At 49.1% G+C, this 20534-nt stretch overlaps 1 protein-coding gene across 5 annotated transcripts in view; it reads left to right on the top strand.

Annotated features, from left to right (window-relative positions):
- Window positions 1-20534, top strand: part of LRP4 (LDL receptor related protein 4) — a 409878-nt gene that overhangs the window by 252289 nt on the left and 137055 nt on the right. For all 5 annotated transcript variants that reach the window (XM_086959686.1, XM_086959685.1, XM_086959683.1 and 2 more), the window contains exons 7-10: window positions 4123-4242; window positions 17134-17259; window positions 17829-17954; window positions 19050-19184. In XM_086959686.1, the coding sequence (XP_086815812.1) occupies window positions 4123-4242; window positions 17134-17259; window positions 17829-17954; window positions 19050-19184 (507 nt within the window). The remainder of the gene's footprint in view (window positions 1-4122; window positions 4243-17133; window positions 17260-17828; window positions 17955-19049; window positions 19185-20534) is intronic.

The following is a 20534-nucleotide window of genomic DNA, read 5'->3' as shown; positions in this document are numbered from 1 at the left end:
TCCCACTTGCGGGGCCAATTCGTCAGGTCGACCCGGGGATGGGAGGGGGGGGCTACAAATTCCTGGGCCATCGGGAATGCTGCAACAGATCTAATCCGAAGACCTGTTTTGTGAATATTTGGCACTCTTCCGGCTCCATCTGATGTGCCTTCAGACCCCAAGGATCCGTAAGGACTGCCAATCGGATTATTCCCAGCAGACTTGTCCGTGGCACCGACCTCGTAAGGCCTGTCAGGAGCACCCTACCAGGTCAGACGTCCATCCTGGCACCATGATCTGTGTCAGTCCACCCTTGTTGATGCCGGCACCACCAGTGAGGGATCCGATGCTGCTTCTAATGTCTGAATAAGAATGGCCTTCAGCACAATCTCGAACAATGTCATACTACCAAATCACAAACGCGCAACCGGTCCCCAAACAGCCCGATTAAAATGCTGTTTCTCTTCAGGCACAGACACCCGGCGTGGCTCCGTTGTCTTCTTAATGCAAGTTCTGATCAAAGTTTGCCACCACTCAGAGGTGATGATGGTGGAGATGGGGAGGTTGTACCCCTGCTCTTCCTACATGGACTTCAATAGGCCCGTGGGCTTCAATACCGCCTCAATACTGCCATTTGGCCCTCCAACTGAAAAGAATGAGTCATTTGCAGTGGTAATTTGACGTGGAGCTGAGGTCCAGGACATACTACTACTTTCCAGGGAGGTTAATACAAATGTCATTATGTAAGTCTTGCAGCCTTGCCCAGCCACATCTGAGCCCTGTCTCCTTTTCAATGAGGCCCACACTGATACTTTAATGGGCTCCTGGTTGAACCTCTGTACTTGCCTGCCCGTGAATAGGCAGGCGTAGCAGCACAAAAAGAGACACAAACACGAACACAAAAAGATTCACAAAAAGAGACACAAAAGAGACTCAAGAGGAGACACAAAAAGGGGCAAAAAAAGAGACACAAAAAAGAAACACAAAAAGACGCAAAAGGAGGCGTAAAAAGAGACAAAAAAGAAAAACACAAAAAGGAACACAAAGAGACACAAAAGAGGCACAAAAGAGGCACAAAAAGAGACGCAAAAGGAGGCGTAAAGAGACACAAACAGAGACAAAAAAGAAACACAGAAAGGAACACAAAAAGAAACACAAAAAGAGACATAAAATGAGGCACAAAAGAGGCACAAAAAGAGACACAAAGGAGGCGCAAAAAGAGACACAAAAAGAAACACAAAAAGAGACACAAGAAGAGACACAAAAGGCGGCACATAAGAAGGCAGGTGGTCAGACCAATGCCTGGTGACCTGAAATTCCCTACAAAGCACCCTACTCCTGAGAGTCTGATGGTTCAGGCTTTAGCCAGCAAGGTGACCCCCAACTCCCCCAGGTAGAGAGTCTAGGAGGATGTAAAATGAGTGCTCAGCCAGCATGACATTGCGGTCTGTCTGTGCAGTTTGTTAGGCATATATACACACACCCTCTGGGACTTGGCTAGTGAGATCTTCCCACAGTCCCTGAACACCTTAGTGTATCACTGGCTCAAACCATTGAAGGTTGTCCTGATGCGCCGAACATGTGATTTGTGCCGCCTTGATACTACTGATGGTCTAGGAAGGAGGGTTGGCACGAGTGTGGTGCTCTGACACCATGCGTGGATGCCCTCCACAGGATGCTCTGGAGACATACAGGCTGCTCTCATGTATACACCTTTCAATGACTTATACCTTTTTTGGCAAACAAGTCCACTCTGTTTTAAAGAAAAAGGGCCAACGTATGTTCTCCGAGTATCTTGAACCCTGACAAACAGTTGCCTCATCAATTCCAGAAACGTAAAGGCTAGTCTAGGAGGCTGCACCAGTCTTTTCGGGGCTTGTGGGGAGGATCAGGAGGACAACATGCAGGCAATCAAGTGCACCAGTCTTTCCAATTCACTTCCCCTATGGCAGCATTTGCCAAGCCCCCTTAACTAGCAATGAATGGTTCACATTCAGCATTTTCTTCCCAGGGCGGTGATTCATGACGTCCAAAAGATGGGTACTCCAAATTGTTCAGCGTCGCCATTTTCTACCTTTCATTTTTGCTCATCCGAATCTCATCTCCTCCCCACCCCATCAGAGCAAATCTCAGGGGAACACCTGTTTATTCTCTGCAATGTTTGCAAAGGAGCCTTCAAAAGGGTTCCGGACTTGGAAATAGGAGAGGGTCACTGCTCTTGCTATTTCCTCATACTAAAGAAAGACTGATGTCTTCAGCCCACCGTAGATCTTTCTCTTCTGAATGACTTCTGGAGGAAGGACACTTTCAAAATGCTCACGCTAGCCCAGATTCTGACTGTCCTGGACCCAAGCGACCAGGTGGTGTCCATGGCCCTGCAGGACGTGTATTTTTATATGCCCATCCTTCAGGCCCGCAGCCATGACCCTCGATTCAGAGTTGGGCAGGAGGATTTTCAGTTTGCCATACTCCACTTTGACCTCACCTGCACTCCTCGGGGGTTCACGAAAGTATTGGTGGTATGTTGTTAAGACATTATTAGTATGGAGTATATTAATAAAAGACAAATTCAATTCCAAAGGAATGTATTCCTGATTCTGCGTTTTAATTGTTCTTGCAGAATAATACTGGTATAGCCAACACGTGTTTCACCCTTATGAAGGCATGCATGTCTTTTTCAAGGCTGTGTTCTCTACAAGTAGATTCAATAGCATACATAAGGTATCTTTAGTCATAGAGAAGACAAACGTGTGGAATATAGCTTCCAGTAAACGTCGTCGTTCTCTCTAATCAGTCACTTCAGTCCATTACCCAACCTTTTGGCTCACAAATGGTGCCCGCACCCGGCATGGGGCATCTTCCAGCCTAGAGGAGACCTTTGGCTAGAACTTTTTTCCAGCATTGAAAACACACAGTTTTGCTCGCTGGGAAGGTCTGTTCACCTGTTCGGTCCTGCAGGACATTTTGGTCTGAGTCCAATGTGCAGATCCTCCCCTTTGAGTAGATATTGCTTTGGTATCTACTCTAAATCTGCTGTTAGAAGTCTCTCGGTAGGACAAGTTACTTATCTTCGGTAACTCTTTTTCTGGTGGATACTTTACCTCACTGTAGATTCTTCAACACCCTCCCCCGTTCTGTAGAATAGCCTCTTTTTAACATATGAAAAGGTCCCAAGTTCCGCAAACTGATACAGATGATTGTGTCATTCTCCGAGTCGTACAGCATCGAAAGAGTCAAGCAAGAAACTGATGCAAGTGCGCATGGGTGGTGCTTTTGGAGACTCTGCTCCAGGGTGGTATGGTCTAGAGCCAGGGTGGTATGGAGCACGTGTGGCACCACTTGGCGGCATCCAGGAGAATTGCTGAATTCTCTCCAGATCCAATCTGGCACCTGAAGATTATTCTAAAAGATGAGGAATCTGTGGGTAGAGTATCCACCAGAAAGCGTGTTACAGGAGGTAACTTGTTCTTTAGAAGGTACAAGGGAGCTTAAATGGGATTGTCCGGTCCTAGTTCTGTGTTTTAGAAGGCATGAGTAGGCATGCATGAAGTAGGGTCATGGTCATTATCTTTGTTTCTAGAATGTTTTAGTAGATATTGGAAGGCATGCAAGGTGTTCATACAGTATTTTGGATTTTAGAAGGTACAGATAGGCATTTGCGGCGTTGGTGCAGTATTTGTGTATTTTAGAAGGTACAGGTAGACATGTATGTTTGTATTTTAGAAGGTATAGATAGACGTGTATGCTATGATGCAGTATCTGTTCTAGAAGGTACGCATAGGCACGTATGCTGTTGATGCAGATGTACTGGATGCGTGAAAGTGCAGCGTCTCTGGGGTGCGGTAAGGTGCAGTGTTTGTGTGTTTTAAAAAGTACAGGTAGGCTTGTGCAGAGTCGAGGCAAGATTGGTTACTTTGTGGTTTACAGGGTTCTTAGATGCACATCTGTTTGGGGGCATGATGCAGACCTATGGGCTCATATACCATTCTGAATGCATACATTGGATAGGACACGACTTATGTTTCTGGATTTTTGAGGCACTTGACATGCCTCTATGGCATCAGTAGTGCCAACCCTGTGCTCGGCGGGGCCTCCGTGCCCGTTTACTCTGTGTAATTCTTGTCTCTTCTTTTGTCTCTACAGCTTCTCACCCACCTTGTCGTTCCGGAGAATTCATGTGTAACAGTGGGTTGTGCATCAACGCTGGCTGGCGCTGTGATGGTGACTCTGACTGCGATGACCAATCAGATGAAAAGAACTGCAGTAAGTTTTTCATCACTTTCTATCCATGTAACAACGTTTGGCAGACCCCTAATGCTTGCTGTATAACCGCAGAGTGCCCTCAACACAAGCGACAACCAAGCGTGGAGGTTTCAAGGCTGCTGCTAGCCTCCTGATGTACATTGTCTGCCAACTTGTGGGGCTACAGGGATACTGCTGGGAGATTCTCCAGTATTGGATCTTTCACAGCTTCACAAACTTGAATTATTCCCCAGCATCAGGCTGGGAGCCCTCGGATGACAATGTTGTAGCCGTGCCACCGGCATTGAAAACAAATGGGAAACCTCTTTTCTTATGGTCACTCCCAAAGTTCAGACTGATGCTACTGGTTTTTTGACTCTAAGAGTCTGCTAATCAGGCCTTTGTGCCTGTGCCCTGACCCTTAAATGTGTATGTTTGAGTGGCTTATACCTAATTGGCACAAGCTAATATATTTGTAAGTCCCTAGTATATGGTACTAGGGGTACCCAGGGCCTATACGTTCGCATGCCCCTCTCAGGGCGAAAAAAGTGATACCAAAGGGGATGATGGACGGAGCGTTTGAGCAAATCAAACACTCACCCCCAGTCAACTGATCTGGGTTTAATCCATCATCATTCTTTAGCTCACTCTGCCACCCCAGTTCAGACATGGCCATATGCAAATCAGTCTGACACTGTGCCTCATGGGAACAGTCCACCCAAACTGCCAAGCCAGGTCTTCCCTGGACCAGAAACAAGCATCCTGGGACCGGTTTCTATCTAATCAGCTGTGATCAGTCAGGCTATCTTGAATCCAGTGGCAAAGTGAGCAAGGGACCCACGTCTGGGCATACCCTGCCAATTTAGGGCGAACAAAACGATACCAAAGGGGACGATGGACGGAGCGTTTGAGCAAATCAAACACTCGCCTCCAGTCAAATGATCTGGGTTTAATCCATCACCGTTCTTTAGCCCACTCTGCCACCCCAGTTCAGACATGGCCATATGCAAATCACTCTGACCCCGTGCCTCATGGGAACAGTCCAGCCCGAACTGCCAAGCCATGTCTTCCTTGGACCGGAAACATCGCCCTTCAAGTATTCTATATCTACCTTGCGAATTGGGAGAATCCATATCCATCCATACTAATATAATAAAGAGAGAGCCCAAACCTTTGAGGCGGGTAATCTCAGGAACCACAGGACCAATCACAACACCCAATACAGCGTTGGAAAGGGCAGTTGCAGCAGAAGGACATAGGTTATGCAGACGCCCACCATATACATTTAAAATGTAAAAGAACAGTGCCAGCAAAGTAGTCCCTTGTGGGCGTGTCTGCGTTGTGCTGTGGGCGTGTGCTGGGGGCGTGACAAACGCTGGGGGTGTGTGGTACGTTCCGCCATCATGCCATGTCTGATATCGTTTGCTAATCCCACCCTGCTCCCTTTAAATACCCATGCACCCCATAATCATAACCCACCCTTACTCCTTAAAATACCCCAACACCCTTAAACACTAACCCATCTTAACCCTATAAATATACCCTGTACCCCAAAACCCAAACCTATCCCTAAATCCTAAAAATACCCCTGTGCCCCAAAACCCAAACCTAGCCCTGAACCCTATAAATACCCCTGTACCTCAAAACCCAAACCTACCCCTGAACCCCAACAATACCCCTGTACACCAAAACCTAGCCCTGAACCCTAAAAATACCACTGTACCCCAAAACCCAAACCTACCCCATAACCCTAAAATACCCCTGTACCCCAAAACCCAAACCTAGCCCTGAACCCTAAAAATACCCCTGTACCCCAAAACCCATACCTATCCCTAAACCCTAAAACTACCCCTGTATCCCACAACCCAAAACTATATCTGAACCCTTAAAATACCCAAACACCCCAAAACATATAACTCAGTACCCCCAAAACATATACCCCTATACCCATACTTACCTTATCCAAACATTTTTAAAAAACATACTTTTACCATTCATGCATTTACAATGAATTTCGTTGTAAATGTATGCGTGGTAAAAGCATATAAAATGTAATGCCATACGTTATAATGGCATTGCGGAGTCATGGTACTTTCATAATGAAAGTATGCGGCGTGATGGTATGCGGAAAGAAAGTTGCGGAATAATGGGTGTTTACCCTCCCCCTGTAAGTACATTGGTGGCACGGCGGCCCACATCTCCAGCAGCATTCTCATATTCTTTCACCACCCTTTTGAAAAATGCACAGGTCTCTCTCATTGATGGCCAGCACCGACATTCACTTTTAGACTCACAATGGGAGAGAAATTGGTAGCCCCATTGGTGAGTGCAGAGCTGCATGCTGACACTTCAGCTGTGCTAACTTCTGAATGGGATTACCAAAGTTGGTACTACAATGCATCAAATACCTTGTTACATTAAGCCCGACTTGGTGCCTGAAATTAATTTTACTTGTTGCCACATGCAAATTTCAGAAAGTTGCCACCAAGTCGCCCAGTTTTCTAGTGGCCATTTGCTAAGGCGGCCACTAGACTGCTGTCTGCCGCCTGGGGAGACAGGTCACTGGCTACCAGGATAGCTAACAATAGAGGCCTGTAGCTGGAGGAGGTGTTACCCCACATGAGGTGTTGGCCCAAAAGGCGAGCTTCAAAGGGTGAGCTGCCTTTGAAGGACAAATGGTGGACGCACTAGAGAGAGGCTGCTATCTGTTCTGGAAGAAAGGTCGGCGTTTGGGACAAAGAGGGTGAACCACTGACCAAACCTTTTTTCAATGGACGTGTAGTCCACAGGTAGCCACACCTCTAGGGCGGGCTACCGAACGCCACACACCCAGAGGGGTCCAGACATCTTGGTAGTGGGCAGTGTAGAACACTCTGGGATAGCTGAACACCACATTTCACAGGAAGTCGTGCTCGTGTGGAAGGGAACCTAGTAACCCATTGGCTAGTGACAACAACCTCCCCTAAGGGCACCTTCTGGGCATAAAAGGGGCACCACTGGCACTTAGATCTCACTTGAACGGGGAAGAGGACCGAAGAAGGACTGCTCTGCTGACCCTGGGAATGGCAATGTAGAGGCTGCACCGAAGTTGGACTGCACCTGCTGCTCCTGGGGCTAGTGAAGAGAGGACTGCGCCTCCTGCACCTTGGGCTAGTGAAGAGAGGACTGCACCTGCTGCTCCTTGCGCCAGTGGAGGAATGGAGTGTGCCTCTGGTGTCCGGCTCAAGGAGAAATCATCCCCCGAGCCCAGCTAGAAGCAGAGACTTGAAGAATCAGTTGGCTGGCTTCCTGTTCACAGCACAGGGCTGCCAAAGCTGAAGAAGCCTGCCTGGGCGAGTTGCTAACCCAGATCACCGGGACATCACTCCTCTCCACAGTGCAGTTCAGGAGACAGAGTCCTGGCTCTCAAAAGTTGCATATGTACACGAAATAAGCTCCCTGAGAATTTTGCAATTTATGCTTCATCATAGGACAGTCCTTGCTCTCCAACACCTCCGTTTGATGGAGAGCGGGCCTACACCTGAGTCAGGGACGGGCCAATGTAGCATCCTAAAACAGTTTATTCGCTAGACATGACACTTGGTGATTAAAATCAATTAATGTGAAGTAGTGTGGCTCACTGGTTAGAGGCGGCAGACCCGAGAGCAGAGGACGGCCCGGGACCAGGGTTCGATTCCCGGCGCGGCAGGTTTCTGGACCAGGGTCAGCGGACTCGATAATTCTCTCGCCTCGGTGCCCACTCTGATCAGCGATCACACTCGGCAACTCTGGGCATTAGCTTGCCTCATCTTCACTAACGGCCCCACCAGACCGCCGGGGATGCCTGGTCTCACCCTGGAGATACCCATTAAGGGACCATCTCTCAGGGAAGCCAGGAAGGGTTTCGCAGCGGTCGAAGCGCCTTGGGACCCTACGGGTAAGTAGTGCGCTATATAAATGCCTATACATACATACATACATACACTTACCGTCAACATGTTTCTGCCTTGTGGCTCAATTGAGTCAGTGGCTTTCATCAGGACGGGCATACAGAATCCTAATGAGGCAACTTGCTTTGCCTCCAAATCAGAGTGACCTTTGTCTACCTCTTAACTAATCTCACTTTCCAATACCACCAATGCCGCCTCTGTGTAGCTGGTGGTGTATGTTGGGTGCTTCAATTGGCCCTGCGTGTTTTACCTAACCCCCAAAGCTTGGTCCCTGCAACCGTTTTACTTACTTGCAAGCAGGGTGGCTTAGAGCACCCCCAGTCTCCATTGAAACGCATTGGGCCGAACTCCAATTTTGACCTCTGCACCCGGCCGTCACTGTGCTGCTGGTGATGAAATTTTTGTACTCCCCTGACCCTTGCCTTTTGCTGACCTTTGGTCCCGAAGACTGGAACTGTAAGTCTGATACTTACCCGTTTAACCACATTATTGTTTTCCTCCATAGGATAACATTGAACTCTTCAGATCTATCTCGAAGTGTCAACTTTTTAAAGTGAAAAGTATTTATATTTAAAAAAGTACCTACCTTATTGTGAAGATCTTGGTCTTAAAATAAAGTACAAACAAGCTTACTTTTCTAAAAGTGGTCTGGATCTTCTTTTTGAGTCGTATGTCAATTATTGGTCAATGTTGTGCTAAAAATGTCTTATTCTCCTCTGTCTTAGGCCTAAGGCTGATCTCCCACACAACGACTAACAGAGCATTTAGAGTTTTACAATGAGCCCTGCACACTTTTTTGGAACCCCTGAATTCTGTGCACGGTATAACCACCTATTGGCATACCACATAGAGCCAGCTTCCTACAGGCACAGGTGCGTTGCTGCTGGAGATAAGACGATCGCTTATCTCTGAACTTTGCAGAAAGGAGTGAGTGGTTGAGAGGCCAATAACAGTATACTGAACTAGAAGACATGGGCACTTTGCTTCTACAAATGTGTTGTTACCTTTTAGGCTAGTAGGGGTTTACTCACATAGCCTTCTGTCATAACATCTAGAGACACTCGCACACAACCTCCATAACGCTGGCCTTCATACTCCTCAAAACCCGTTTAGGCTTGACCGGGTAGCAGCTCCGTATTCCCACAAGAATAAATTCACAATCCCAAAACAGTTCCCAAGATTCACAGGTTAGCACTTGGGGGCAGATGTATGAAGCTTTTTTGAGGTTGCTAACTGCCCGATTAGCAGAACTGGGCTGCTTGAGGCCGCAAAAAGCATTTTTTTATGTACAAATGGCCACTTTGCAATTCGATAACCTATTACCAAATCGCAAATTGAGTTTGTGGTTCAGTATTAGAAAGGGACATGTATAGGGCGTCCCTTCCTAATAGCGACTCAGTGGAATGTGTGAATGTTTTGCGGTGTTTAAACATTCGTATTTTACCGCCTACTTCAAGTAGGTGGTAACCCATTTGCAAATGAGAAGGGGTCCCCAATGGACTCCTTCCCCTTAGTGAATGTTTGTAAAAACATATTTTTTATAGTAGACAGTGGTACCACAGACGAATGCTTACTTTTGCAGCGTGAATCTTTCTGGATTCACTATGCTGTGCATATTCCGCGGTCTTGTGGTTGGGTCCGGATTCGTAGTCTTTTCTTTGTTTTTTTTATTTTTTGTAGCCCTTGTGGGCGTCGGCGTCACACCTCCTCGGGTGCATTTCCGGTGACGTCGGCGTGCTTCCTGCGGTAGCTCCCACTCTTGGGCGCCATCTTCAGATTCTTTTTTCCGCGGTCGGGTCTGGATCGTTCCCGTTGGGCTCCAGACATTTTTGGAGAAAGTACTGAAAAAAGCGAAAAGTTCGAGAAGATATTGGAAGAAGAAGACTAAGGAAGACTTCGCAGACCATTGGCGAAGAGAGAAGAAGGAGAGAACGTCGAAGTCTTCGACGATCGTCTACGTCCACGCGGTCAGGGAGGCCTGAAACGCTCGAGGATGGACAACACGCCTTTCAAGTTCTGCCCGAATTGCAGACACAAGTACGCGCAGAAAGATCAGCATCCGGTGTGCAACCTTTGTCTACCGGTGGACCACAGAAGCGAAGACTGCAACGCCTGCTCCGTCTTCGCTGCGAAGACCCTTCGTGTGAGGAAGCGCCAGAGGGTAGCACACGCCACCCTCGAAGGAAAAGCCCCGACACCATCGCTGTACGACCTGGGGATGTCCTCGGAGGAAGAGGACAACGCTGCCGCCGAAGACGACAGCTACACGGTCGTAGAGACCGATTTCAAGAAGACACCTGATAAGGTAGGAGACTCGACGTCCCACAAGAACACAAGAGACCCTGAGTCTCGAAAGAACGAGGGGCAGGCCCCGAAGGCGCCGACGCAGCGACATCTGCAGTCCGCGACCACACACAGGCCCAGCGGATCCTTGGAGAAGGAGTCCCTGGCGCCGAGAGCTGTTGAACAGCAGAAGGCGTCGAAGATCGTCTCCGAAAGGGACCGATCGACGTCGAGGGAGAAAGACCCGAAAGCCTCGACGACGTCCAAGGACCCGAAACCAAGTTCGACGTCCAAACCATCGACGCCGAGAATCTCGCCGCCGAGCCAGGCGACGAAGAGAGGGGCCGAGCGTTCCGAGGCCGAGAACGTGGCCGAAAGGGAAAAGAAAAGACGGCGATTGGAGGCCGAGATGGCGAGCATCTTGCAGCGGAGAAAAGATTTCGACGCCGAGATGAGTGCCTTTACAATTCCACACAAGACCAAGCACGCTGTGCTAGATCTGGTCGAAGAGGAAGAAGAACTCGTCGACGGACATGGGCCGGGCGCCGAGATGGTCGACGACCAGGGAGATGAAGAGAATCCCTACGAGGATTACGGCTATGACGAGGAGGAGGGCAGTAGGTTGGACGCCGAGTCGGCCACCTCTGACCCACACGAGGAGGATTACCTAGATTTCGACACCGAGAGCCCGGTGGAGGCGGTCGACACATACCCCTCGAGGCCCTCGCCCCCGGACGACATCGGGGCATACAATTCGGCGATACAATCTGCCGCAGCTGCATTCAAGCTAAAGCTCGACGAGGAAAAGCAGAAAGCAGACTTCCTGCTCAAGACTTTGCTCCCTACACAGACAAGGAGCCAGTTCCTCCCAATGCTCGAGAGCGTCTTGGCTCAGGGAAAAGAAGCATTCAAGGAGCCCGCAACATGTAAGGTGGTAACTCCTAGAACGGAGAAAAAATACAAACACTCCACAAAGGACCCGGCCTACATTCGAGGCGAGGTCTCCGCAGACTCCATTATCACGGCCACAGCGAGGAAGAGGGCGAACGTATCCACTACCTCTGGCCCGCCACCGGATAAGGAGAGCAAGAGGATGGATCTGGTGGGCAGAAGGATCGAACGGAATGCCGCGACCCACTGGCGCATGGCTAACTCCAACGCCCTTATAAACAGGCACATGTACCAGATCATGGAGGGCCTGGGGCACTTGGTGAAGGATCTATCCCAGGAGGCCAGGCAGAAGACCGAGAAGTTGGTCAAAGAAGGGAAAAATGCGGCAAATTCTTGCCTTAAGACGGCCCTGGACGGAGCAGACACCGCCAGCAGGCTGATGATGATGGGTGTCACGGATAGGAGACACGCCTGGCTCAGGATCTCAGGGTTCAAACCCGAGGTGCAACACAGTATCCTCAACACACCGTTCAACGGCGACACGCTCTTCGGAGCAACAGTGGACGAGAAACTCAGCCAACTCAAAAAATATAATGAGACGGCAAGATCTATGAGGGCGTTGCAGTTCAGAGGCAACAAAAGAGGCACCCCGTCACGGAGGCCCGGCGGGAGAGGTGGAAACCAGCCAGGTACATCACACCAGGCTTTCCAGCAAACGCACCAGGCAGACTCACAGGGCCAGCAAGGTCAGCAGAAGCAGTCCTGGCAGTACCAACCAAGAGGTCAGTCCTTTCGAGGGAGAAATGGACGTGGCCAGAATAGAAGAGGGGGACAGCAGCCCACCTCGAAGTGACTTCACAGAACTCTGGGTGCCCAGCCACAGAAAAGACCCGGGGGGGCACCACGTACCAAGGGGTCGGGACAATCTAAACACCTACGACCACATGACACCAGTGGGAGGAAGATTGAAGTTTTACCTCCAGGAATGGAGGGAAATTACATCAGACAAATGGATCCTAAACATTATCCAATTCGGGTCCTGCTTGGAGTTGGAGAAAAGGCCACCAAGCAGAAATCCAAGGGGAAAGCCACCAGCAAGAGAACAGCTGGCGAGGCTTCAGGAAGAAGCAACAGAACTTCTACAAAAACAAGCCATAGAAAGGGTTCCCTTCAGGGAAAGGAACAAGGGAATTTACTCAACGTACTTCCTGGTACCAAAGGTAGACGACAAGATGAGACCCATCCTAGACCTGAGGTTCCTGAACAAATTCATAAGAACACAGAAATTCAAAATGACCTCCCTGCAGGAGGTGCTACCGCAATTGCAGGTCGGAGACTTCATGGTCACGATAGACCTCAAGGACGCCTACTTGCACATACCAATGAACGAGAAGCAGAAGCATATGCTCAGGTTCACAATCGGAGGAGGCCACTACCAGTTCACAACGCTAGCCTTCGGACTAAAATCAGCACCGAGGGTATTCACGAAGTGCCTCGCGGCAGTCGCAGCGCACTTAAGAAGACAAGGGATACACGTATACCCTTACCTGGACAACTGGCTGGTGAAAGCAAACTCGTACCAGAAGTGCAAGCAACATGCGCATACAGTGACGAGCACGCTCATAAACCTGGGGTTCTCCGTCCATTGGAAGAAATCATCAATGGAGCCGGAGCAGGTGAAGATCTTCCTGGGGGCAGAGATCAACACCTTACAGGGCAAGGTGTTCCCCAGCGAGAAGAGAACAAGGGCGCTGGTCAAGGAAACTCGCCTCTACCGGAAGGGGCAAGCTCGGACAGTGAGGACTGCGAGCAAGATCATGGGGATGATGGCATCATGCGTCCACCTGGTGCCGAATGTGCGCCTCCACATGAGACCCATGCAAGAATGGCTCCAGGAACAATGGTCACAGGCTTCTGGGAGTTGGGAGGATCTTGTGGTGGTGACGCACGAAGTGCAGAAGGAGATGGCATGGTGGACCAGGGAGAACTTAACAAGGGGAAAGCCTCTAACACCCCCAACTCCGACAGTGACCATCACCACAGACGCATCCCTGAAGGGATGGGGCGCTCACATGGAGGAACTCAAAGTGAGGGGTCTTTGGACGCCAACAGATGCGACGAAGCACATCAATTACCTCGAATTAAAGACAATCTTCCTTGCACTGAAAGCTTTCCAGACGAGACTGTACAAGCAGAAGGTGTTGCTGCAGACAGACAACACCACGGCGATGTTCTACATCAACAAGCAGGGTGGAACACAGTCAGCAACGCTTTCAACGCTGGCACAGGAGATATGGAGATGGGCCATCCCTCTCCAGATAGACCTGCTAGCCATACACCTACCAGGGAAGGAGAACATTCAGGCAGACTGGCTGAGCAGGCAGACATCGGCGTCCCATGAGTGGGAGCTCAATGCTCAGGAGACAATGTGGTTGTTCAACAGGTGGGGAACACCATCAGTGGACCTGTTTGCAACACGCCAGAATGCGAAATGCCGAAACTTCGCATCCAGACAACGCGAAGAGGGGTCCCTTGGGAATGCCCTATGGATAGATTGGTCCGGGACATTTGCCTACGCTTTTCCCCCGATACCACTGATACACAGAGTACTGAGCAAGTGCAGAGCGAGCTCCATGACCCTGATACTGGTCGCGCCACAGTGGGCGAGGCAGACATGGTACTCGCAGATCATGGAGATGACATAGTGTGCACCCCACAGATTCGGCAGAAGAAAGGACCTGCTCTCCATGCAGAACGGAGAGGTGCTGCACCCAGAGCCATAGAGCATGAGCCTAGTAGCATGGCTCCTGAGGACTTAGAGTTCGCACATTTGAGACTGCCAGAGAGCACCCTCAGGGTCCTTCGGGAGGCACGAAGGCCCAGCACACGGAAGTGCTATGTCGCTAAGTGGAAGAGATTTGCGATGTGGTGCAGGCGAGAAAGACTTCACAATAAAATGAAGAAGGACTCCACAGTGCTAAAATACCTGACGCACTTACTGGAGAAAAACCTCATCTCGTCCTCCTTGAGGGTTCACTTGGCTGCTATAGTGGCCTACACGAGGGGTGAGATGTGCAGAAGCTTCTTCACATCACAAGTTGTCAAGAGGTTCCTGGAAGGAGCGAAAAGGATCGCACCACCCAAGCGTGTGCCGCCACCAGCATGGAACTTGAACGTAGTCCTGACGGAACTCATGAAGGAGCCCTTTGAACCACTTCACAAGGCCTCCTTACAGATGCTGACTATGAAAACAGCTTTCCTGGTTGCAATAACATCCTTACGCAGAGTAAGCGAGCTGCAAGCGCTAACGCTACAGGAACCCTACATACAAATACACAATGACAGGGTTGTGATGAGGACCGACCCACACTTCATGCCGAAGGTGGTGTCCAAATTCCACATGAACCAGTCCATACAGATACAGAGTTTTTTCCAAAAACCAACCAGCAGCGCAGAGCGAGCTCTGCACACCCTAGACGCCAGAAGGGCGGTCATGCATTACATCGAGAGGACAAAGGGACACAGGAAAACGAAACAGTTCTTTGTGTCGTTCACCAAGAGTTACATGGGCAAAGCAGTAACCAAGAACACTATTGCGCGATGGATCGCGCAAACAATTCAACTCTGCCATAAGAGGGCAGGACAAGAACTGGCGGAGGGGGCGCGTGCCCACTCCACCAGGAAGAAGGGGGCTACAATAGCCTTCCTGGCCAATACACCCATTCAGGACATATGCTAGGCGGCAACATGGGCTTCGGTGCACACATTCACAAAGCACTACTGCGTCGATGTTCAGATGAACAAAGAAGCACAAGTCGGACAAAGGGTGCTCCAGCATATATTCAGAAACCAGAGCTCATCTTCCACCCAGCCGCCACAGAAATGAGAAACCGCTACAAAATCTATGCACAGCATAGTGAATCCAGAAAGATTCACGCTGCAAAACGAATAGTTTCTTACCTGTCGGTGTAGTTTTGCAGCTTGAAGATCTTTCTGGATTCACTAGCGAACCCACCCACCTCCGCCAGAAAGATGAGGCTGGAGAGGGAAGAGGTGGTTAAAAAAAAAAAAGAAAAGAGAAGGTAGAGAAGTAAGAGACTTTAAGGACAAAGCGGTAAAATTCTCACCTAAATAGAACATTGCCATTGCTTCGGAAACGAAAGGAACACGGAAAAAAGAATCCGAAGATGGCGCCCAAGAGTGGGAGCTTCCGCAGGAAGCACGCCGACGTCACCGGAAATGCACCCGAGGAGGTGTGACGCCGACGCCCACAAGGGCTACAAAAAAAAAAACAAAGAAAAGACTATGAATCCGGACCCAACCACAAGACCGCGGAATATGCACAGCATAGTGAATCCAGAAAGATCTTCAAGCTGCAAAACTACACCGACAGGTAAGAAACTATTCGTTTTAAAAAAGGAAAAGAAAATTGTTCATTTCGAAACTCATCCCATTTTCCTTCAAGAAAAACAGGCAGCATTCTAAAACAAAAACTGCTTCATTTAAAAGCAGTCACAGATATGGTGGTCTGCTGACCCCAGCAGGCCACCATTCCTGGGATTTTTGCGATTCTCAATGGGTCGCAAATCGAGACCGACCTCATGAATACTAAAGAGGTAGGTCTATTTGCGACCCACTGGGAATTGCTAAATGTGTAATATACACATTTGTACATTGTTGTTTGTAATTATAAAATAGCAAATCGAAAAAATTCTCTAATAGGTAATCACAAACCCAAAGCTACGTACATCTGGGCCTATGCGCCAGAAACATGTGAGCATTTCTTCGGCTCTGTCATTCAGCTGTGAATGTTGTCTTCTCTCCTGCTGCCTGCGGTCACCGGGCAGCTCTGACACTCTCCACCAGCCGCCACGCACTCCTCAAGCATACCAATTGATGGCAGACCCACACGCACCCTCTGGCAGAGGCAAACTACAGGAGCAGCCTGTTTGGTGCAAACTCTGCCTTCGCAGTTCAACCACACATGCTTCTTGCAGAAGAGACTGCAGCATCCTTGGGCAACATACATCAACAAATGCCTGTTCTTCCAACAACCAACCAGACACCTTCCACCTGCCTCCCTCTCCCTCGCAGGCACCCATGGATCCGCAGAACCAACTGAGGAAGCTCCTTCTCACATCTGGCGGCCAAGGCCTGAAACAACATCTCCCTGCACCTCGGGACCGCACCATCACTCCTGCAGTTCAGGAGAGAACTCAAGATCTGGCTGGTCGAATGATCTAACCAACACGCAGCAGACCGCACCTCCAGCGCCTCCAGGCCCTTAAGGGTGATTGACAAACTCTGTACATGTGTGATCGATAGCTTGATCCTCGAGCACAGTACAGTTAGTGAAGAGTTGTCAGGCTGCAGCAAGGAGCTCAGTGCAGTGTTTGCATCTGCCTGAGGCATCGCGTCGCATGAAGTAAGGCAGGACGCATGGTGGGAACTCCTTAGCTCAAGCATATACTACTCCCCTGTGTTTCGTACATGGTACAGGAGCGGGATTGTACCTGAAGCAGTGTTTTAGGTCTGGCTTTTGAGTTTATAAGTTGAGAGGCGGTCACAGATATTATACAGGGACAGGAAAATACCTCTGTCTTTTGGCTCATCATAAACCGGATCATTTCTTTTCATCATCTATACCTACGGCGCTATACTGTCCTAAGTGACACTTGGTGGTCCAATTTCATCGCATATATTCACAGCGGCAGATCAGACTAACTCTGCGATTGCTTTTCACTCCGTATTTGCATGAAGACCTCTCAACTCATCAATTGACATCAATCTAATTTTTCTTCTTTTTCAGCCACTTCTATGTGTACCACAGACCAGTTCCGCTGTAAATCAGGACGCTGTGTCCGCCTCGCGTGGCGATGTGATGGCGAGGATGACTGCTCAGACAACAGTGATGAGGAAGGCTGTGAGAAAACGGGTAAGCTGGACTTTACTTCTCTGCATGGGCTCTGGCTCGGAGTCCTTGTCGCCTGCATGGAGGCCACCTCAAGGGTCCTACTCGCCTGCTTGGATTCAGGTGGCCATCCCAATGGCCCTTTTTGGATGCGTGGTCCCAGTCCTCATATCCTTTGTAAGGAGGGGCTCATCCCATTGGCCTTCTCTGCTTCAGTTACCAGTCACTGTGTCCCCCTGTGGATGCAGAAGTCCATTCCGTGCCTCTTTTTGACTGCCTGGGGCCAGTATCTAGTGCCCACATAGGACCCTCTTGTTTTGCTTGGGGCAGTTGTTCAGCATCCTCCTTGTCCGCTTCGGGCATTTTTCTTGGGTTTGCTTTGTATGCATGTTTCCTTTCTCCAGGACCCTCTGTGATTACATGAGTTTAGTTTCATGGTTCTCGATAGCACTAACCTGTCTCCATTAGGGGGCCCTACTCTGCTATTTGGTGTCCACTCCAAGGCTCTTCTCACATGCTTGTTGTGGCATCCTCAAGGTATGGAGGTGGAGGGATACGCCACCCATGATTAACGCCATTTCATTCTCTCACAGGACCCCCGCAGTGTGCCCCTGACCAGTTCATGTGCAGGAACGGACGCTGCATCGGTCAGAGGAAGCTCTGCAATGGTGTCAATGACTGTACCGATGGCAGTGACGAGAGCCCCCACCAGAACTGCCGTATGTATTCTATCTGGGGGTGGGGGTGAGAAATGTGGGCTACTCGCATCCTTACTGCTAAGCAGGGAGTGAGAAAGACCCTGGGTGTATCCACGCCAGATGTTCCTGGGGGACAGAGGAACTACTGGCACTTAAAATATAACAGAATGATTGAGGCAGGGCCTAGCACAAATTTACTCCACCAGTTATTGGGGTGACAACATATAGATTTAGGAGAGTATTACCCCCATCCCTACTGAGATTGAGAGTGTAATGGCACCCCCAGCTGGTGGAGACTCATGCAGAACAAGAGACTGTTACACCCATCAGTGAGTGGGGTTACTTAGAGTGTACAGAGAGGCTGTTTATGTCACCAAACACGGAGGGGTAATTGTCTGGGGCACAGGAGCCGTTTACACCACCAACCAGTTGTGGGAGGGTATGTGGGCTGACGGAGGGAGTGGCAGAGCTTATTGGGAACACGAGGCTTCCTACTGAAGCTATCCATGGCAAAACAATTGTGGAGTTTGGGATACTGTTTCTACCACCAGCTGTATGTTTTAATACTCCCACGTTCCAAGGAGTTCATGTGGGACAGGCTGTACTTTCCACAAACAATGTGGGCTCATGAGGGACAGGGTGTACTGGAAGGTTGAGTAAATGATGTGGAACGGAAAATAAAATTATGTGGCATAATGTGGCACGTTTTGTAATATTATTACACCATTATTTTGTCATTTATAAACTTGGTAACACTGTATGGGCATTGGTTGCACCTCATTAGTACCAGTTTAGCACCCGAATATAGCTTTAAGCAAAGAAAGGTGAGCAGTCTAGTTTTGCAAAGGGCCTTCCACCATCCTGCAACACGTGTTGTTGCATTTTTAGTAACTTTCGAACCTTTTGAACTAGAAACTAATTGTTTTGTTTGTTAAAATCTGCAGATTATGTGGCAGATGATGGCATTTGTGGCAAATGCGGCAAATCTATAATTATGCGAAAATCGCCACGACCGCACAATTGCATAGTTCCGTGGCATTGCATATAATTTAGGCCGCTAGTGCTGCATAAATTCAATGACCCGAATCCATCTCACTTTTGTATTGCTCTCCTCAGGACCACGGACAGGGCAAGAAAACTGCAACATGGACAATGGTGGTTGTACTCAGAAGTGCCAAATGTTCCGGGCTGCAGTGCAGTGCACGTGCCATACTGGCTTCCGACTCATGGAAGATGGGCGGTCCTGCTTGGGTGAGGAGCTTGGAATGGACCTAGAGACACCGTATGGAATAGCATGGAAGACACAGGGCCTGTTTTAGATCTATGCAGATGGGTGACTCCATCACAACGTTGACGGATATCCGTCCGTCGAAATATAAATCTCATGGGATACAATAGGAGTTCAAGGCATGTGTGCTGTAGATTCACATGCTTTGCATAAGTCCACCATCTAGTGATGGGCTCAATTGCTTACAGGTTGTTTTTGCTCCAAAAAGTTTCCTTTGAGTCGCGAGGCTGTGTGACTCATTCTCTTGGTAATACTGCACATGGTCATCAACGCCATCTTCAGATTCTTTTTTTTTCGCCGATGAGTTTGAATGTAGGATCTTGCGCTCCGGTACAATTCTCCATCGGAGTGTTATAGCTCTCGAATATCTTGTTATCTCCCATACTTAGACTCTACTTAGCGGGTTCCGGCTCATTCCCTCGGCCCAATGGCCGTGCCCAGCCAAGCAAAACTTCTCCATTTCCAACGCTCTCGCAGAGTTACCTGCTAATGGAACGCAATTTGTTCAGTTTCTGTCCGAAGTGCCACTCCAAATACCCTCACTCCCATCAATATCCCGTTTGTAACCTATGCCACACGTCCGAACATTGGCAAGACAGCTATGAGGCCTGCAAGTCTTTTCGGTACAAAAGACTCATAGGGACCCAAGTGCTAGAAGACAAGAAATGGCCAATGTCCCCGACATCTTCAGTCAGCAAGAGGAGGACAAAGAGGCTTCAGCAGCATATTAGGAATCACTTTCCAACCATGATTTCTAATCCAAGTATCAGTCGAAAGAGGATTCAGCTACTCTTCAACCAGCACAGAAGCAACGTATTGGGAGTACTTCTACCCCTGGCCCGAAGCCAACATCACCAGTTCTAACCGAAAAAACTGCTTACAGGCCGCCATTGCACACGAGCCATGGCACGCACCGAAAACAGTCCTGGAAGGTCAGCTTAAAGCAGGCCCCTCTATATCCATTCAATCCGAGACCGCAACGAGTCTTCAGTCTCATCAAAAAGCATCCACCACCAAAATGCTTTGTTTTTGATCCGAAATCTCCTCTTGAACCAATCCTCAAGCAATTTCACCGAAAGCTCGATCCGAAACCAAAAACGTTCCACATTCAGCCACGAACTGAGAAAATAATGGTACAGCCACCAAAACAGCATACTCCTAAGAAGCAGTTGAGTTTTGAGGAGGCTTTGAACATTCCTATTAAACCTGTAAAGAAGAAGAGGAAGGATGCTGCATCTAGTCCATTGCACATTCCCATTCCGCAGGTACCTCTAGATAAAGTCTCAATAGAGAAGGATTTCCTTTTTGAGACT

Source organism: Lissotriton vulgaris, chromosome 2_2, assembly GCF_964263255.1.
Source record: "Lissotriton vulgaris chromosome 2_2, aLisVul1.2, whole genome shotgun sequence".
NCBI classification, from domain to species: Eukaryota; Metazoa; Chordata; class Amphibia; order Caudata; family Salamandridae; genus Lissotriton; species Lissotriton vulgaris.
The sequence above is the reverse complement of the archived record's forward strand: the minus strand, read 5'-3'. Positions and strand labels throughout refer to the sequence as shown.